Consider the following 15,570-nt stretch of genomic DNA (forward strand, 5'->3'; position numbering starts at 1 on the left):
GAGCTTGGCACGGTGCTGACAAAGGGCCCGAGGTTGGAGGGTAGCACAGCGCAAACAAGCGTCGGGACAATGTTTGGGACCCAGACAAACAATATACCGACTATAAGGATCGGTGATTGAAAGGGTCTTGTTGCACTGGCTACACTTTTTGAACCCGGTTAGAGGCCGGGACACAGAAAAAACGAAGCCCGACGTACCGAACAGGGTAAGCGGCCAGGCCTAGGCCACAAGGCCGCTGCCAGAAAAAAAAAGAAAAAATAGATAAAAAAAAAAATAATAATAAATATATATATATATTATATAAGAAAGAAAAAAACAATGAAACGCAAGCACAGCGACTAATAAAATAACAAAAGCCGCGGTGAGAGAAGGCAACGAAGGCTGCAGAACTGAAAGAAGAGGACTTCTCGGCTCCGCGGAAAATGTTGAACTGAGGTTCCTCACAGGAGACGCACGCCCTAACTCGGGCGGGAAGGCACTCGTGCATGCGCAGTGCAGCACTCGGAAGCTCTTACAAAGATCTTCAAGCAAGTCTGCTTTCGAGGCTGTCCGCTGCAGGGCTCCGTCGGAGACATCACCCACTGTTGAGAATATGCTGCCTGCTTGTCCTGGGATAAATGCAGTTTCACCACCATTTTTTTAATTTAGCAACCGCCTAATTCCTAAGCGGTATTACAAAAGTAACATACATAAAATAAAAACATACAAGACTTATACAAATATCTTGAATTACAAATGAATAATTACATCTTAGAACCAAGATTTCATAAATCCTCACACTACCATTTATCCTAAAACCAGCATTAAACAATATATCCTTTATTGAAATGCTTCTAAAAATAATGTAGTTTTAGGTATTTTTTTAAACTTCTGAATATCAGATAATGCCCTCCGTGGTCCAGTTAATTTGTTCCACAGAGTTACTCCCATGATGGAAATAGCAGATGTTCTTTTAGACTCTAGGGCAGCAGACGTGTTTGCTCCTGTACCTCTCTTTTGGGAAGCCTGCAGGGAGCAAGAGGGGACGGCATGAACATGGAACGGAGCAGAAGTCAAGATGCTTTATTCCCTAATTCAGTCTCCTCTTTTCCTGTAGCTGCCACCCTTGGCCAATCTGCCCCCTCCCCTGGCTCCACAGTTCCACTTCCATTTTTGCCTATAAATTTAGCCCTGATTATATGTTAAAAACCAACACAATTGCAGGACCTACAGGGTAAAGAACAAGTACCATGGGTCAGTCTGGAACAAGGGAATGAAAAATAAATTTTTAGAGAATGACACAGGGGCAAAGTTCATCCCTGTCCCTGCCCCATCAGCTCTCTCTGTTCCCATCTGCAGAAGCCTCAAATAGTTATGATTTTATATTTAAATAATTTTATTAAAGTATAAAAATAAACAATATTCTCTACAACTGTCATTTTACTGTATAAATCTCAAATAATACAGAAGGAGAAATTAGGTTCTTACCTGCTAATTTACTTTCTTTAAGCCTCTCCAGACCAGCATAGGGTTAATCTTACAAGCGGGTATATATCTCATCATAACCAGCAACAAAACTTTGGAACTGTACATATCATGTGACCCCTCCCTAATTACCTCAGTCTGCCGAATAGCCAAGCAGAACTAAGAACTATATACAGAAAACAAACAGGACTCCGAACAGGAGTATCAACAAATAAAAACAGGAATGCTGTTGGAAAATGCAAAGGAAAAAATGTAAATAGCAAAGGTCTCCACAACTCGCCAGCAACGCCAGCCAAGCCACAGCCGCTGTTCTTAATCTCCTCAGCCCTAGAAAAATACAAGAAACCAACCGAAAAATGAAAATCTGCACGCAATAACCTGACAATAGACAGGGTGGGGTCCTATGCTGGTCTGAAGAGGCTAAAAGAATGTAAATTAGCAGTAAGAACCTAATTTCTCCTTCTTTAGCAACTCTCCAGACCAGCATGGGGTTAATTTTACAAGCGGGACGTACCATAGCAGTCCCCATCATGGGTGGGAACCCCAAAGGGCCGACACTAGAACACGCTCACCAAACATCGCGTCCCGACGCACCTGAACGTCTGACAAAGGAATATAGAGAAGACGAGACTGCCGCCTTACAAATATCCCAGGAGGCACTCAGCTCAAGAAGTTGGCTGACCCCGAGTAGAATGAGCCTTGAGAAATTCCGGAACAGTCTTTTTCTGAAGAAGTTAAGCGGAAGCAATAGTCTCCTTGATCCAGCGAGCAACGGTAGCCTTAGAAGTGCCATCCCCCCTACGAGTACCCGCTAGAAGGACAAAAAGATGATCTGATATCCTGGGTCCTGCGCAAGTAGGCACAAAGGACCCGCTAAACATCCAATTTGCGCAACTGTTTCTGCTCAGAAGAACCTGCCCGACTACCCAGGACCTGGAGGACCACTGACTGACTGACATGAAAAGGAGAAACTACCTTTGGCAGAAAGGAAGGAACATGCCTCAACACTATCTGCTCCCTAGAAAACTCGAGGAAGGGTGACCAACAAGAGATCTAGCAGAAGTAATAGCCACCAAGAAGACCTCCTTAAGAGTAAGATCCTTCAACGAGCAGGCACCCAAAGGCTCAAATGGAGGGTGCACAAGCCCAGACAGGACTAGATTCAAATCCAAAGAGGGAATGGACGATCGCACGGGAGGCTTGAGCAACTTGGCCGCCCACAAGAAGCAAACGGCATCAGGAATGGCAGTCAGACACTGACCCCGTAATAACCCACGAAAGGCTGAATGGGCCGCAAGCTGAACCCGGAGAGAAGGCCCAGCCAGGTCCCTGTCTAGGCCATCCTGCAAGAACTCTAAGATGTTAGGCAGAGAAGTGCGAAAAGTGACCACTCCTTGCACCATACACCACTCCTCAAATATACGCCAAACTCACACATAAGCCCGAGAAGTGGAAAGTCTGAGGGACCCCAAGAAAGTGGAGATCACTTTATCTGAATGCCCCTTCTTATCTAGGCGAGTCCTTTTAAGAGCCAAGCCGTAAGACAAAAGGGACTCGGATCGAATATGGGAATGGGGCCCAGAGTCAGATGATCGTACAAAACAGACAGAGGAAGAGGATCCCACACCAGATGCCTCACCAGATCTGCATACCGCGGTCACCTGGGCCAATCCGGAGCCACCAGAACCACAAGGCCCGGATGTCGAACTATGCGGAGAAGAACTCTGCCCACTAATGGCCAGAGAGGGAACATATACAACAGCCCCTCCGTTAGCCATGGATTAATTAACCAGAGCATCCAGACCTTCGGCCAGACTGTTTCTGCGACAAATGAAGAAGCGGGGAGTTTTGGCATTGACTCCTGTGGCCATAAGGTGCATCAGGGGCTGACCCCAAGACTGCACTATCAACTGAAAGGCCACGTGGCTTAGACACCACTCTCCAGGATCTAACTTGTAACAAATGAGGAAATCCTCTTGAACATTCTCCACTTCAGCTATGTGGGAGGCCGAGATGTCCTGAAGGTGAGACTCTGCCCAGAGCATGAGCAGAGCTGCCTCCTGCGCCACCCGAGTGCTCTTGGTGCCCCCCTAATGATTGACATAGGCCTCCGCTGTGGCACTGTCCAACAGAACCTGGACCGATTTGCCCGTCAAGAAAGAGTGAAAGGATAACAGCGCCAGACGGATGGCTCTGGTCTCCAGAACACTGATAGACTAGGTCGCCTTCTCTGTGGACCAGGTGCCCTGAGCTGAGTGACCTAGACACTGAGCTCCTCAACCGAGAAGACTTGCATCCGTGAGAAGCACCATCCACTGTGGGAGGTCTGGAGCCACCAACTAAGACTGGAACGAGCAACGCCCCTCAGAGGAACAGGGTAATCTAGACTAAGGGTCTGGGGCAACCACCTCCGAAGCAGGGCATACTGAAAAGGACACATCTGGGCCTGAGCCTACCTCACCACGTTGAGGGAAGCTGCCATTGACCCCAAAACTTGGAAGAAATCCTGCACCCGAGGACACCGGGATGCCATAAGCAGGCAAATTCGAATGTGTAATTTGCTTACCCGGGCCTCTGGGAAGAAGACCTTCCCCAAGGAGGTGTTGAACTCCACCCCAAGATACTCCAGGCGCTACGAGGGGGGCCAACCGGCTCTTAGCAAGGTTAACAACCCATCCCAGCGACTGCAGGAACTCCACCACCCAAGCTGTGACCCGGGTGCTCTCCTGGAAGGATTTCACGTTAATCAACCAGTCGTCCAGGTAAGGATGCACCAAAATGCCCTCTGTCCGCAAGGCTGCTGTGATGAACACCATAACCTTGGTGAATGTTCTAGGGAGCTGTGGCCAGACCAAAAGGGAGCGCACAGAACTGAAAGTGCTGGCCCAAGATCGCAAAATGAAGGAAGCACTGATAAGAGGTCAGGATTGGAATGTGCTTGTAGGCCTCTGTCAGGTCAAGAGAGGTTAGATACTCCCCCAGCTAAACCGCCAGAATCACCGATCGCAGTGTCTCCATACGAAAGGACAGAACTCAGAGCCCTGTTGACCCCCTTCAAATCTAAGATGGGCCGGAAAGTCTCCTCTTTCTTGGGCACCACAAAGTAAATTGAGTACCTGCCAGTGCCCAACTCCTGAGGGGGCACTGGAACCACAGATCTGAGATCTAGCAATCTTTGAAGGGTTTGGTGAAAAGCCTGCTTCTTCCACTTGGCGTGACAAGGAGAAGCTAGAAAATGATCTGGCAAGGAATGGGCAAACTTTAGACCTCCGAGACCCACCGATCGTATATGATCTCTGACCATTTGTGAGAAAATTCTCGCAGCCGGCCACCCACCGGAGCCAGAGGGGGTGCCGACAAGGAGTCATTGGGCAGGATGGGTTGCAAGGGAAGCAGCGGGGGGATTTCCAGCCCCCTCCCCCCCCATGGGCTCCCTGAAAGGACTTGCATGTGGTAAAAGAAACGCCCCAGGAAAACCCAGAAGATGGGAAGGTAGCAGCCCCACGGCCAGTGCGAAATCTGCGGAAATCCCGCAGACGACCCCTAGCAGTACCTCCTCTAACTGCCTGACAGGCACTATCCTCAGGCAGGTGAGGCACCTTACAGTCTGTCAAAGTCTGAACCAACTTATCTAAATCCTCTCCAAACAAAAAAGACCCCTGAAAAGGAAATTTTGTGAGTTTAGTCTTGGATGCTGCATCCATCAACCAAGTGCGCAGCCACAAGGTACAACACACGGCCACCCCAAAAGCCATAAACTTGGCAGAGGATTGTACCAAGTCATAGAGGGCGTCGGAGAGGAAAAAGGCCGCCATTTCAATCTTCATGACCTCTTGATTTACCAAGGACCAATCGTCAGAATACACTCGGCCCACCGAACATGGCGCGAGCCACGAGCCCCCCCATAAATAGCCACCTGGACTCCCAAGGCAGAGACATTAAAATTCTGTTTAAGGAGAGCCTCCAATTTACGCTCCTCAGAATCACGTAAGGCAGAACTGCCCTCTACGGGCACAGTATGCCACTTTGAAATAACTGAGACCACTGCATCTACCACTGGCGTCCTTCAAAGTAGCCCTATTCACCTCCGGGAAGAGATACAAACAAGCCATGGAGCGTGAAAACTGAAATGGCTCCTCTGGCGTATTCCACTGCTCCAGAACTATATCCCGAATGTCCTGATGCATAGGAAAAGAGCAGGACGCCGGGTGGATCCCCCAAAGAAGAGGGTCTCAGGTGGCGTCTCCTCAAAACTTAAAACCGAGGAGACCTGCTGAATCAAAAATGGGAGCTCGTCTTTGTGAAAAAGGCGCACCACAGACGCCTCCTCGCTGATAGTTGGAAAAAATGAGGCCCGCTACCAGCGGACGTCCCCTCAAGAGGATCCTGGCGGTCCCCTCAAGAGGCCAGGTCCTCACTGAAATCTGCCAGGTCCTCAGATCACAAGTCTTCGTCCCAAGCCACCCACGGCGCTTGCATGAGGGAGGAGGAGGAAGGAACGTAAAAGAAGTAGAAGGGGGCAAAGCCGCAGGGAGCATTATGTAGTGCATGCTTGAACTACAGGTAAATTGGGCGTGATGCTTTCATTACGTTCAGCCACACTCAGCTTAAGATGTGCACGCTTAAACTATGGGTACGATGTGACGCACATAGACGTGCTCGTACTGCAAGACAACGCTCGTTTATCGAGTTAAAATTTACTAACATGTCTTGCTCCTCTTCCAAAACACTCGCAAACCACGTTACTCGCTATCCAAGGTTTGATTATGTAGATTCAATGAATCTGTGAGCAGTTTACCTAACAGTAAAGACTGATCTTTCTCTATGGAGTGCTGTTCATTTTCGTTTGTTGAGAGTGACCACTGGGGACAGTTTTGACAAGACTGTGATAGGGGTTTTTCCCCTCTCTTGTATTTTTTATTAATAAGAGTCTCCTGTGTAAAAATGTATGCTTATGGTCACAGAATGAAGGTATAGTTTTTCTATAATGAGTTTGTGGAATGAATGAGCATGCATGTGTGATGATTTTGCATTGCGTTATATTTATGCTTTGTAAAATAAATAATATATTTTTGTGGTCTGGTCAGACAAATCTAATTTGACTAGCTGACCAGAGAGTTGGATCAAAGAAGAGCACTAGATATGGTGTACTTAGATTTTAGCAAAGCTTTTGACACAGTTCCACATACAATACTAATAAACAGAGTGTCTTCAGTATGGTCGCTAAAGTAACTGATGTCCTTCCCTATCTGGCAAATTGTATTTCCTTTCTACCTAAAAATGTTTTCGCCTGTAAATTGTCTAGTTCTGCTTTTGTTAGTATTAGAAGTTTAGCAAGTAAAAAGTAAAGAATAAAGGAACTGGTTGAGTGGAAGGCAAACAGATCACTCTGAGCAAAGGGGTGTTACTAGTGGTGTGCTGCAGGTTCAGTTCTTGGACAAGGATTTGCATTTTTTCATTTTTAAACATTTTTGTAAGCAATACTGCAAACCTCACCAGAGAGCCCTTCAACATCTTTGCAGATGAAACCAAAATCTGCACCACTGATGTCATGGATAACATGAGAAAAATGGTCTGGAATTTGGCAGCTACAATTTAATGCTTACAAAAATGCAGAATCATACATTTGGGCTGCAAAAACCTGAGGGAATGGTACAGTTTAGGGGGCGAAAAACTTTTGTACACAAAAGAGGAGAGGGACCTGGGTGTGACCATACGTGATGATCCTAAAGTAGCCAAACAGGTAGAAAAGTCCTTGGTGAAAGCAAGAAGGATCCTTAGGTGAACAGGAAGAGGAATGGCCAGTTAGAAAAAGGAAGTGAAGATGCTCTTGTATAACTCTTGGGTGAGAATACAGTGATGCCTTGGAATCCGAACTTAATCTGGTCCAGAATACTGTTCAAGTTCCAAGACAATTTTTTCCATTGAAAATAATAGAAACTGGATTAATCCTTTCCTGGGTCCCACAAACTCGAATTTTAACAGTAAATATGCTGGATTTTAAGGTAAAATATTAACAAATATTCCAAAGCAGCATCCACATTCTGGGGCACAAACATACATATACAATGTGCAGAGCGTTCAGATTCCAAAGCAGAGTTGGGATTCTGGGGCAAAATTTACTACAAAAAAAGTTCGGATTCCAAAGCGTTCGAGTTCTGGGGTGTTCGGATTCCGAGGTACTACTGTACTATATACAATTCTGAAGACCATCCTTTCAAAAAGATATAAATGGGATGGATTCATCCAAAGAGTAGCTACCAAAACTGTTAGTGGTCTTCGTCATAAAGAGTATGGGGATAGACAAAGATCTCAATATGTAAACTTTGAAAGACAGGCAAGAGAAGGGAGATACAGTAGATATGTTTAAATACCTCTGTAGCATTTAATACATAGGAAGTGAGTTTCTTTCAATTGAAAGGAAGCTCTGGAGTGAGGGTGCATAGGATGAAAAGTACTTCACAGAAAGGGTGGTAAATATGTGAAACGGCCTCCCAGTGAAGGTAGCAGAAATTAAAACTAACTGAATTTAAGAGAGGTTGGGACAAGTTCCTAGGATCTGTAAGGAAGGAGGGGTAGTAAATGGCATGGATGGAAGACTAGAAAAGCCGAATGGCCTCAACTCCCTTCATTTTTCTCTTTTTTCTATGAAAAGAGCATAAAATACAAAAGATGAAAATCTTCCAATACTTCTCCACTAGACTGCAGTGCCTCTCTTTTTCTCCAATATCCCACAACAGTGCCCCACAGTACTTATATTACCTGAACTTGTTGCCACAGAGCTGCGAGTTGAAGCTGTGCATGTTGAGTTACTGTTCAGGCCAAGACCCAGGGTACTGACACTGCTGACCAAGCTGGAAGGGACAGTGACGGTGGGGGAAGCTGGTACAGTGCTGGAGGCTGTGGAGAACGTGCTAGCAGAAGCATGGAGACTAGGTTCACTTTCTGCACTGGTATGCTGTCAAAAAGGAATGATCAGAAGCCCTTAGCACTGTGATGAAAATCACTTTATACACACACTACATACCCAAAATTCCATCATGCAGCTAAACTCTGAATAATTGTGAAAAACAGTATTTTCAAAATCTACCATTTCTCTTAGGTACGGTGCATAAAATATTCATTATACGGACTTTGAAAAATCAGTGCTTACCTTGAGTCTCACTAGACTAGTCTAGAAACTGTAATTATGTCCTCCAACCAGCAGATGGAGACAGAATAAAGCCCTTCTCTATAAGGGCACTCTGCAGTTTTGGGATTTCACAATTTTGATAAAGCAATAATGACCATATGGCAACACAAACTGTATTACTTTTCAAAACAGCAACTTGGAACAAGCAAAATTAGGTGTAAATGCAGTCAAAGGGTAAGAATCAGAACCAGTTCAGTGGAACTCAAAAAAACAGTTAGCAGATAAAACTTATTTCTCTTTCCTTATCCTTCATCAGATCAGAACCAGAACTTGTGGGAGTTAACAAAGAATTACTTAAGAGGGGTGGGATTTAGAACCCCTGCCCTTAGACTCTAAACACCACATCTGATCTTGCAACTACATAAATCCTATAATGATTTGCAAAAGTATAAATTCATCCCTTTAAAAATACCTTCTGGAAAGACAGAATGTAATTCAACCCACAAGGCCGTTATGCCTCTTATTGAGTGAGCTTTTAAAGTTTGTGAAATCTGCTTTCCTGCTAAGAGGGGCTAAATAAATTGTCTCTTTAAAGCTATCTAGCAATTGTGGACTTTGACATAGCCAATACCTTTCTTGTTCCTCTAAAGAGGATAAGTAGTTTATGCTTGTTTATACTTTCTATATCACTTTTTCTGAGAAAACAGGTCAAAGCGGTATAAATAAAAGCAAATCATAAAAGTTCTGAAAGTGAACTCCATTTAAAAACAGACAGCCAACACTCATCAAGACCAGAAGCTCCAAAAAATAAAATAAAATAAAATCTAAGATTCAAAACAGACCTTATGGCCCCAGAGAAACCTCCTGTTCATGGAAACCATCAAAAGCCAAAGAGAAAAATTGAGTTTTTAGCAGAAAAACTTATTAAAAGAAACTTCCTTATGAAGGGATACTCGTACTGGTAATAAAATAAAGGAGAAGTGAAAAAAGAATGCTGATTTCTGTGTAGATTCTAAATTGGCCCGTTGAGGAGGAATGGATAAATGTTGTTCATACACCAATTGTAGTGGATAACTTGGCATCACGGAAGAGATGAGTAATCTCTAGATACTGGATTAACATCCTATGTACATCCAACATGCAAAGGTAATTAAATGCCTTGCTCTCATTCCTGCTGAGCAAGGGAAGACTGAGCGACTGTTTCTAATAAAATGAGGACACTATCTTCAGAAGAAAAGAACTACTGCACAAAATGGAAAGTCTTGCTTCAATGAAACATAGAAAAGGCTCTCTACAAAACCAAACCTGCAATTCAAAAACTCTGTAAGCTGAAGAAATCACTAAAGAGGAAACACCAACAGTAGCAATTTTGGTAGGTTCAACTGACCCAGTGCCTTGAAAACCAAATGCCAATCAAGAAAGAAAGACTCAATTGCACTGGCTTTTCAAAAAGCACAATATATTGAAGAGTCTACAGCCCTGGGGGTCCTCCATACCCACACATGAAAGAAACCCTGAAGCACCAACAGAGAAGAAGCCAATGTGCACTGCACCCTCCATTGAAGGGAGCTGAAACCCCAACCTTCCAAACCCCATGTATGAACCAGATCAACTCGTAGAAGAGAGAGAGAAACGCAGAGATCCCAGGAGCCAAATTGGGAATGAACCCAGTTCCAACACAATATCTCTCAACCCTGTTCTTATTCAACAATATCATGGATGGGACTATTACCCATTAATTTTCCATTTTGAAGCAGATGATTTTTCAATTTCTAGCAAGTATGTTTCTACTAATAGGAGGAAAAAGCCTCAGATCCCTGTTTGCCGCCAAACTTAATCTTTGCCAGCAAACTGGAAAGGGAAAAAAATCCTCGTCGGCTAAAAATCCTCCATCCTCCTCCTCCTATTCTACCTCATTTATATCACATTCTCATATGTTTTTTATATATATTATTTGAAACCCACTTGTGTTTTAAAGTTTGGGAATGACATTGTCAAAGTAGCATCAGTGCTATGGAAGCGCTGGTCTATAATGCAAACATTTAAGGACTGCTTATAGTAGGAATCAAAATCTCAATGAGATCTTATGTTCAGCAGATGTTCCAATTCCAAAGTCACCTTAAATGTGGTAAATGTAAAACTTGTGACTCGACTGCTGAACACAGTGCAATTTTTGTAGATCCGCAAACAAAATGCACATTTTCTCTGAGGCACCTTTGTTGTATACCTAATAAAATGCCCGTGTGACAAGGTATACATGGGACAAACCACCAGACCATTTTGGATGCGGTTTGGTGAGCATATAAGTAGTTTAACATGCAAAAGGAGGATGAGCCTTTAATACAACATTGTCTTCAATATGAACACCCTTTGTCTACACTCAAGTGTTCGGTTATAAATCATGTGCCACCATTTAGGAGAGGGGGAGACAGGAAGAGGCTCTGCTGTGCAGAGAACAGGAATGGATTTTCCAATTGAATTTGGAGGAACCTAAGGGTCTCAACCTTAAGATTGAGTGGCGTTTATTTATTTTTTAATTTGCTTTGTGAACTATATAGTGAGATCATGAAGAGTACATTACATGTCAATTGACAGAACATGGAAATGTTTTGCCCCTAGTAAGCTAATTAGATATCCGATATTAGCTTTCAGGGATTTTCTAGTGCTAAAGGTTTAGAGTAAAATGAATTGAGAAAGCACTAACAGATACAGATTAGAGATTATTTCTAGAATGAATGGGAGGCAATGTAAGAGCAATAGCATCTGTATTGTAATATTTGTGAATATACGGATGTGGAAGATGAGAAGGGTGTCACTCTATGATTGTGGTGACCTTTAATCTTACAATATTAATAATAAGTTCCTTGTTTAACCTGCACATCATGGAATGCAGATAGTAGAGTCTGGAATTCAATGTACCAGTTCTGTCCTATGCGATTGTAGGAACATAGGCTAGTGGGGGCCATTATGCGTGCTTGTCGAACAGTTTATCCCAAAAATTTGAATAAATATAACCCAGTGAGCTTGCGCTTAAGGTAAACAATAGAATTCAGGGAAATTCAATTAATAAAATAAAAACAACGGGAGTGAAAACAATGGAATAAAATTTAAAATAATTCGTAAACTGGGATAAATAAAATCAAATAAGTCTGACAGAAGTCCAATTTCCTGAAACAGGTCTTCCCTCAGCATATTTTAAATAATCCCAAAGGCAAAAATCCAGACATTTTTTTTTCAACACAACTTTGATCAGACCCCACTGGCTCTCAAAGCTATATGCCTTGCCCGTAGTTGGTGGTAAGGCTTACATCTGAGGCACCTCTAAAAAAAAAAAAAAAAAAAACTGGGGGAGGTGGGGAAGTAGGGGGAGGGACTCAACTAATCGACTGTGGCACCCCCGAGGTTGGATGGATCCCCGAAAGAATCCCCCAAGCTCAATCCAGCACCACAACCAGGAACAAGGCCAATTTAAACAACATCCAACAGCCCTACAGTAAACCAGGGAAGACTGCACAGGCTTACCACCTCCACCTGCTGGAGACTTGAGAGCAGACTGATTGTACTTGGGACTGCACAGCCCACTTGCACTACAGCCAAAAGTTTGTGTCTCACTCTCCACTTTCTGGTCAAGGTGAGCTATAACCCATCAGTTTCTTTGCTGGTCTAGAGAGATGATAAAGAACAAGGTATGGCATCTGGATTTTCAGAAGGCATCTGGCAAGGTTCCGCATGATTGACTACTTCGGAAAATTGCGAGCCATGGAATCGAGGGTGAAATGCTCATGTGGATTAAAAACTGGCTGGAGCAAAGGAAACAGAGAGTGGGGGGTAAATGGACAATATTCGAACTGGAAGAGCTCACCAGTGGGGTGCTGCAGAGCTCGATGCTTGGACCCGTGCTCTTCAATATCTTTATAAACGATCTGGACATAGGTACAAGTGAGGTGATTAAATTTGTGGACAATACAAAGTTATTCAGAGTAGTAAAGACACAGGGGGATTGCGAAGATCTGCAACATAGAAACATAGAAATAGACGGCAGATAAGGGCCACGGCCCATCAAGTCTGCCCACTCCAATGACCCAATGTCAGTAACAAAAATCTCATGCACGAATACAGGATGTCCGGGGCGGTACTTGGAGAGCCTTCCCAGGAAAGAGACTTGGGAGTTCTGATCGACAAGTCGATGAAGCCGTCCGTACAATGTGCTGTGGTGGTGAAAGGGGCTGAACAGAATGCAAGGAATGATAAAGAAGGGCATCACGAACAGATTGGAGAAGGTTATCATGCCGCTGTACCGGGTCATGGTGCGCCCTCACCTAGAGTACTGCGTCCAGCACTGGTCACCGTACATGAAGAAGGACACGGTACTATTCAAAAGAGTCCAGAGAAGAGCGACTAAGATGGTTAAGGGGCTGGAGGAGTTGCCATACAGCGAAAGATTAGAGAAACTGGGCCTCTTCTCCCTCGAGCAGAGGAGATTGAGAATGATCAAAACATTCAAGGTACTGAAGGGAATAGACTTAGTAGATAAGGACGGGTTGTTCACCCTCTCCAAGGTAGGGAGAATGAGAAGGCACTCTCTAAAATTGAAAGGGGATAGATTCCGTACGAACATAAGGAAGTTCTTCTTCACCCAGAGAGTGGTGGAAAACTGGAAAGCTCTTCCGGAGTCTGTCATAGGGGAAAACACCCTCTAGGGATTCAAGACGAAATTAGACAAGTTCCTGCTGAACCGGAACGTACACAGGTAGGGCTAGTCTCAGATAGGGCGGACTGCTGGGCATGATGGACCACTGGTCTGACCCAGCAGCAGCAATTCTTATGTTCTTATGTATTTTGAGTCAGATAAAAGCTTTTAAATTCAAATCAGGAAATCCAAGATGGCCACTGTGGGAGCAATTTTAGCACTAAAATGGCCCTCATGAAAAATACTGAAAGTTAAATAAAAATAAACACAAGCAGAAAAACCTAGCTCCTACTGTCTCACTTGTAGAAAGACAACTGGAAGTTGGAGGGCAGTCCAAAGGTATGAGAGGAGGAGCAAAACAGCACAGTTACTTACTGTAACAGGTGTTATCCAGGGACAGCAGGCAGATATTCTTAACGCATTGGTGACGTCACCGACGGAGCCCCGGTACGGACACTTTTAACTAGAAGGTTCTAGTTGACCGCACCGCGCATGCGCGGGTGCCTTCCCGCTCGATGGAGGAGAGCGTGGTCCCCAGTTAAGATAAGCCATCTAAGAAGCCAACCCGGGGAGGAGGGCGGGTCCTAAGAATATCTGCCTGCTGTCCCTGGATAACACCTGTTACGGTAAGTAACTGTGCTTTATCCCAGGACAAGCAGGCAGCATATTCTTAACGCATGGGTGACCTCCAAGCTAACAGAGGGAGGAGGGATGGTTGGCCATTAGGAAAATAAATTTTGTAACACAGATTGGCCGAAGTGTCCATCCCGTCTGGAGAAGGCATCCAGACAGTAGTGAGTAGTGAACGTGTGAACTGAGGACCAAGTGGCAGCCTTGCAGATTTCCTCGATGGGCGTGGAACGGAGGAAAGCCACAGAAGCAGCCATAGCTCTGACCCTGTGGGCCGTGACAGCACCTTCCAGTGAGAGACCGGCCCGAGCATAACAGAACACAATACAGGCAGCAAGCCATTTGGAAAGCGTCCGTTTAGAGACAGGACAACATAAACGGTTAAGATCGAAGGTCAGAAAGAGCTGAGGGGACGAGCGGTGAGCCCTGGTACGGTCAAGGTAGTATGCAAGGGCATGCTTACAATCCAGCGTGTGCAACGCCTGTTCCCCAGGAAGAGAATGGGGTTTAGGGAAAAAGACAGGCAACACAATGGACTGGTTGAGGTGAAAAGCCGAGACCACCTTGGGAAGGAATTTAGGATGGGTACACAGAACCACCTTGTCATGGTGAAAAACAGTGAACGGTGGATCGGCGACCAATGCATGCATCTCACTAACCCTCCTGGCAGAGGTGATGGCAATGAGGAAAAGCACCTTCCATGTTAGAAGTTTGAGCGAAGTTGTGGCAAGAGGCTCAAAAGGGGGTTTCATGAGGGCTGATAAAACCACATTCAGGTCCCAGACGACAGGAGGAGGCTTCAGAGGTGGTTTGACATTGAAGAGGCCTCTCATGAACCGGGAAACCAGTGGATGAGCCGTGAGAGGTTTTCCGAGGATAGGCTCATGAAACGCAGTGATGGCACTGAGGTGGACTCTGATTGAGGTAGACTTGAGGCCAGCGTCGGACAGAGAGAGCAAATAGTCCAGTACAGTTTCCACCGCTAATGAGGTGGGATCGTGATGATGCAGTAGACACCAAGAGGAGAACCTGGTCCACTTCTGATGGTAACATTGGAGGGTGGCCGGTTTCCTGGAGGCATCCAAAATGCGACGGACAGGCTGAGACAGATTCTCTGGAGAGGTCAGCCCGAGAGAAACCAAGCTGTCAGGTGGAGCGAAGACAGATTGGGATGCAGTAGAGACTGACGTTGCTGCGTAAGTAGAGTAGGAAACACAGGAAGAGGAATGGGCTCCCTGGAGCTGAGCTGAAGCAGGAGGGAGAACCAGTGTTGGCGAGGCCACCGAGGAGCGATGAGAATCATGGTGGCCCTGTCCCTGCGGAGTTTGGATAATGTCCGCAACATCAGAGGTAGTGGAGGAAAGGCATAGAGTAACCGATCCGTCCAGTCGAGCAGGAATGCATCTGGGGTGAGACGATGAGGAGAGAAGAGTCTGGAACAGAACTGGGGCAGCTGATGATTGTGAGGCGCTGCAAAGAGGTCCACCTGCAGAGTGCCCCAGCGAGCAAAGATGGAGTGGAGTGTTGAAGGGTCCAGAGTCCACTCGTGAGGTTGAAGGATGCGGCTGAGATTGTCGGCCAAGGAGTTCTGTTCGCCCTGGATATAGACAGCCTTGAGGAAGAGATTGCGGGCCGTGGCCCAGGTCCAGATGCT

General features: G+C 45.3%; 1 protein-coding gene across 8 annotated transcripts in view; it reads right to left on the minus strand.

Annotated features, from left to right (window-relative positions):
- Nucleotides 1–15,570, minus strand: part of UBAP2L (ubiquitin associated protein 2 like) — a 209,072-nt gene that overhangs the window by 88,490 nt on the left and 105,012 nt on the right. For all 8 annotated transcript variants that reach the window (XR_004537187.1, XM_033923051.1, XM_033923053.1 and 5 more), the window contains exon 20: nucleotides 8,227–8,422. Coding sequence is in view for 7 of the 8 variants with exons in the window: in XM_033923051.1 (XP_033778942.1) it covers nucleotides 8,227–8,422 (196 nt within the window). In the remaining variant the exon portion in view is untranslated. The remainder of the gene's footprint in view (nucleotides 1–8,226; nucleotides 8,423–15,570) is intronic.

Source organism: Geotrypetes seraphini, chromosome 16, assembly GCF_902459505.1.
Source record: "Geotrypetes seraphini chromosome 16, aGeoSer1.1, whole genome shotgun sequence".
Lineage (NCBI taxonomy): Eukaryota > Metazoa > Chordata > Amphibia > Gymnophiona > Dermophiidae > Geotrypetes > Geotrypetes seraphini.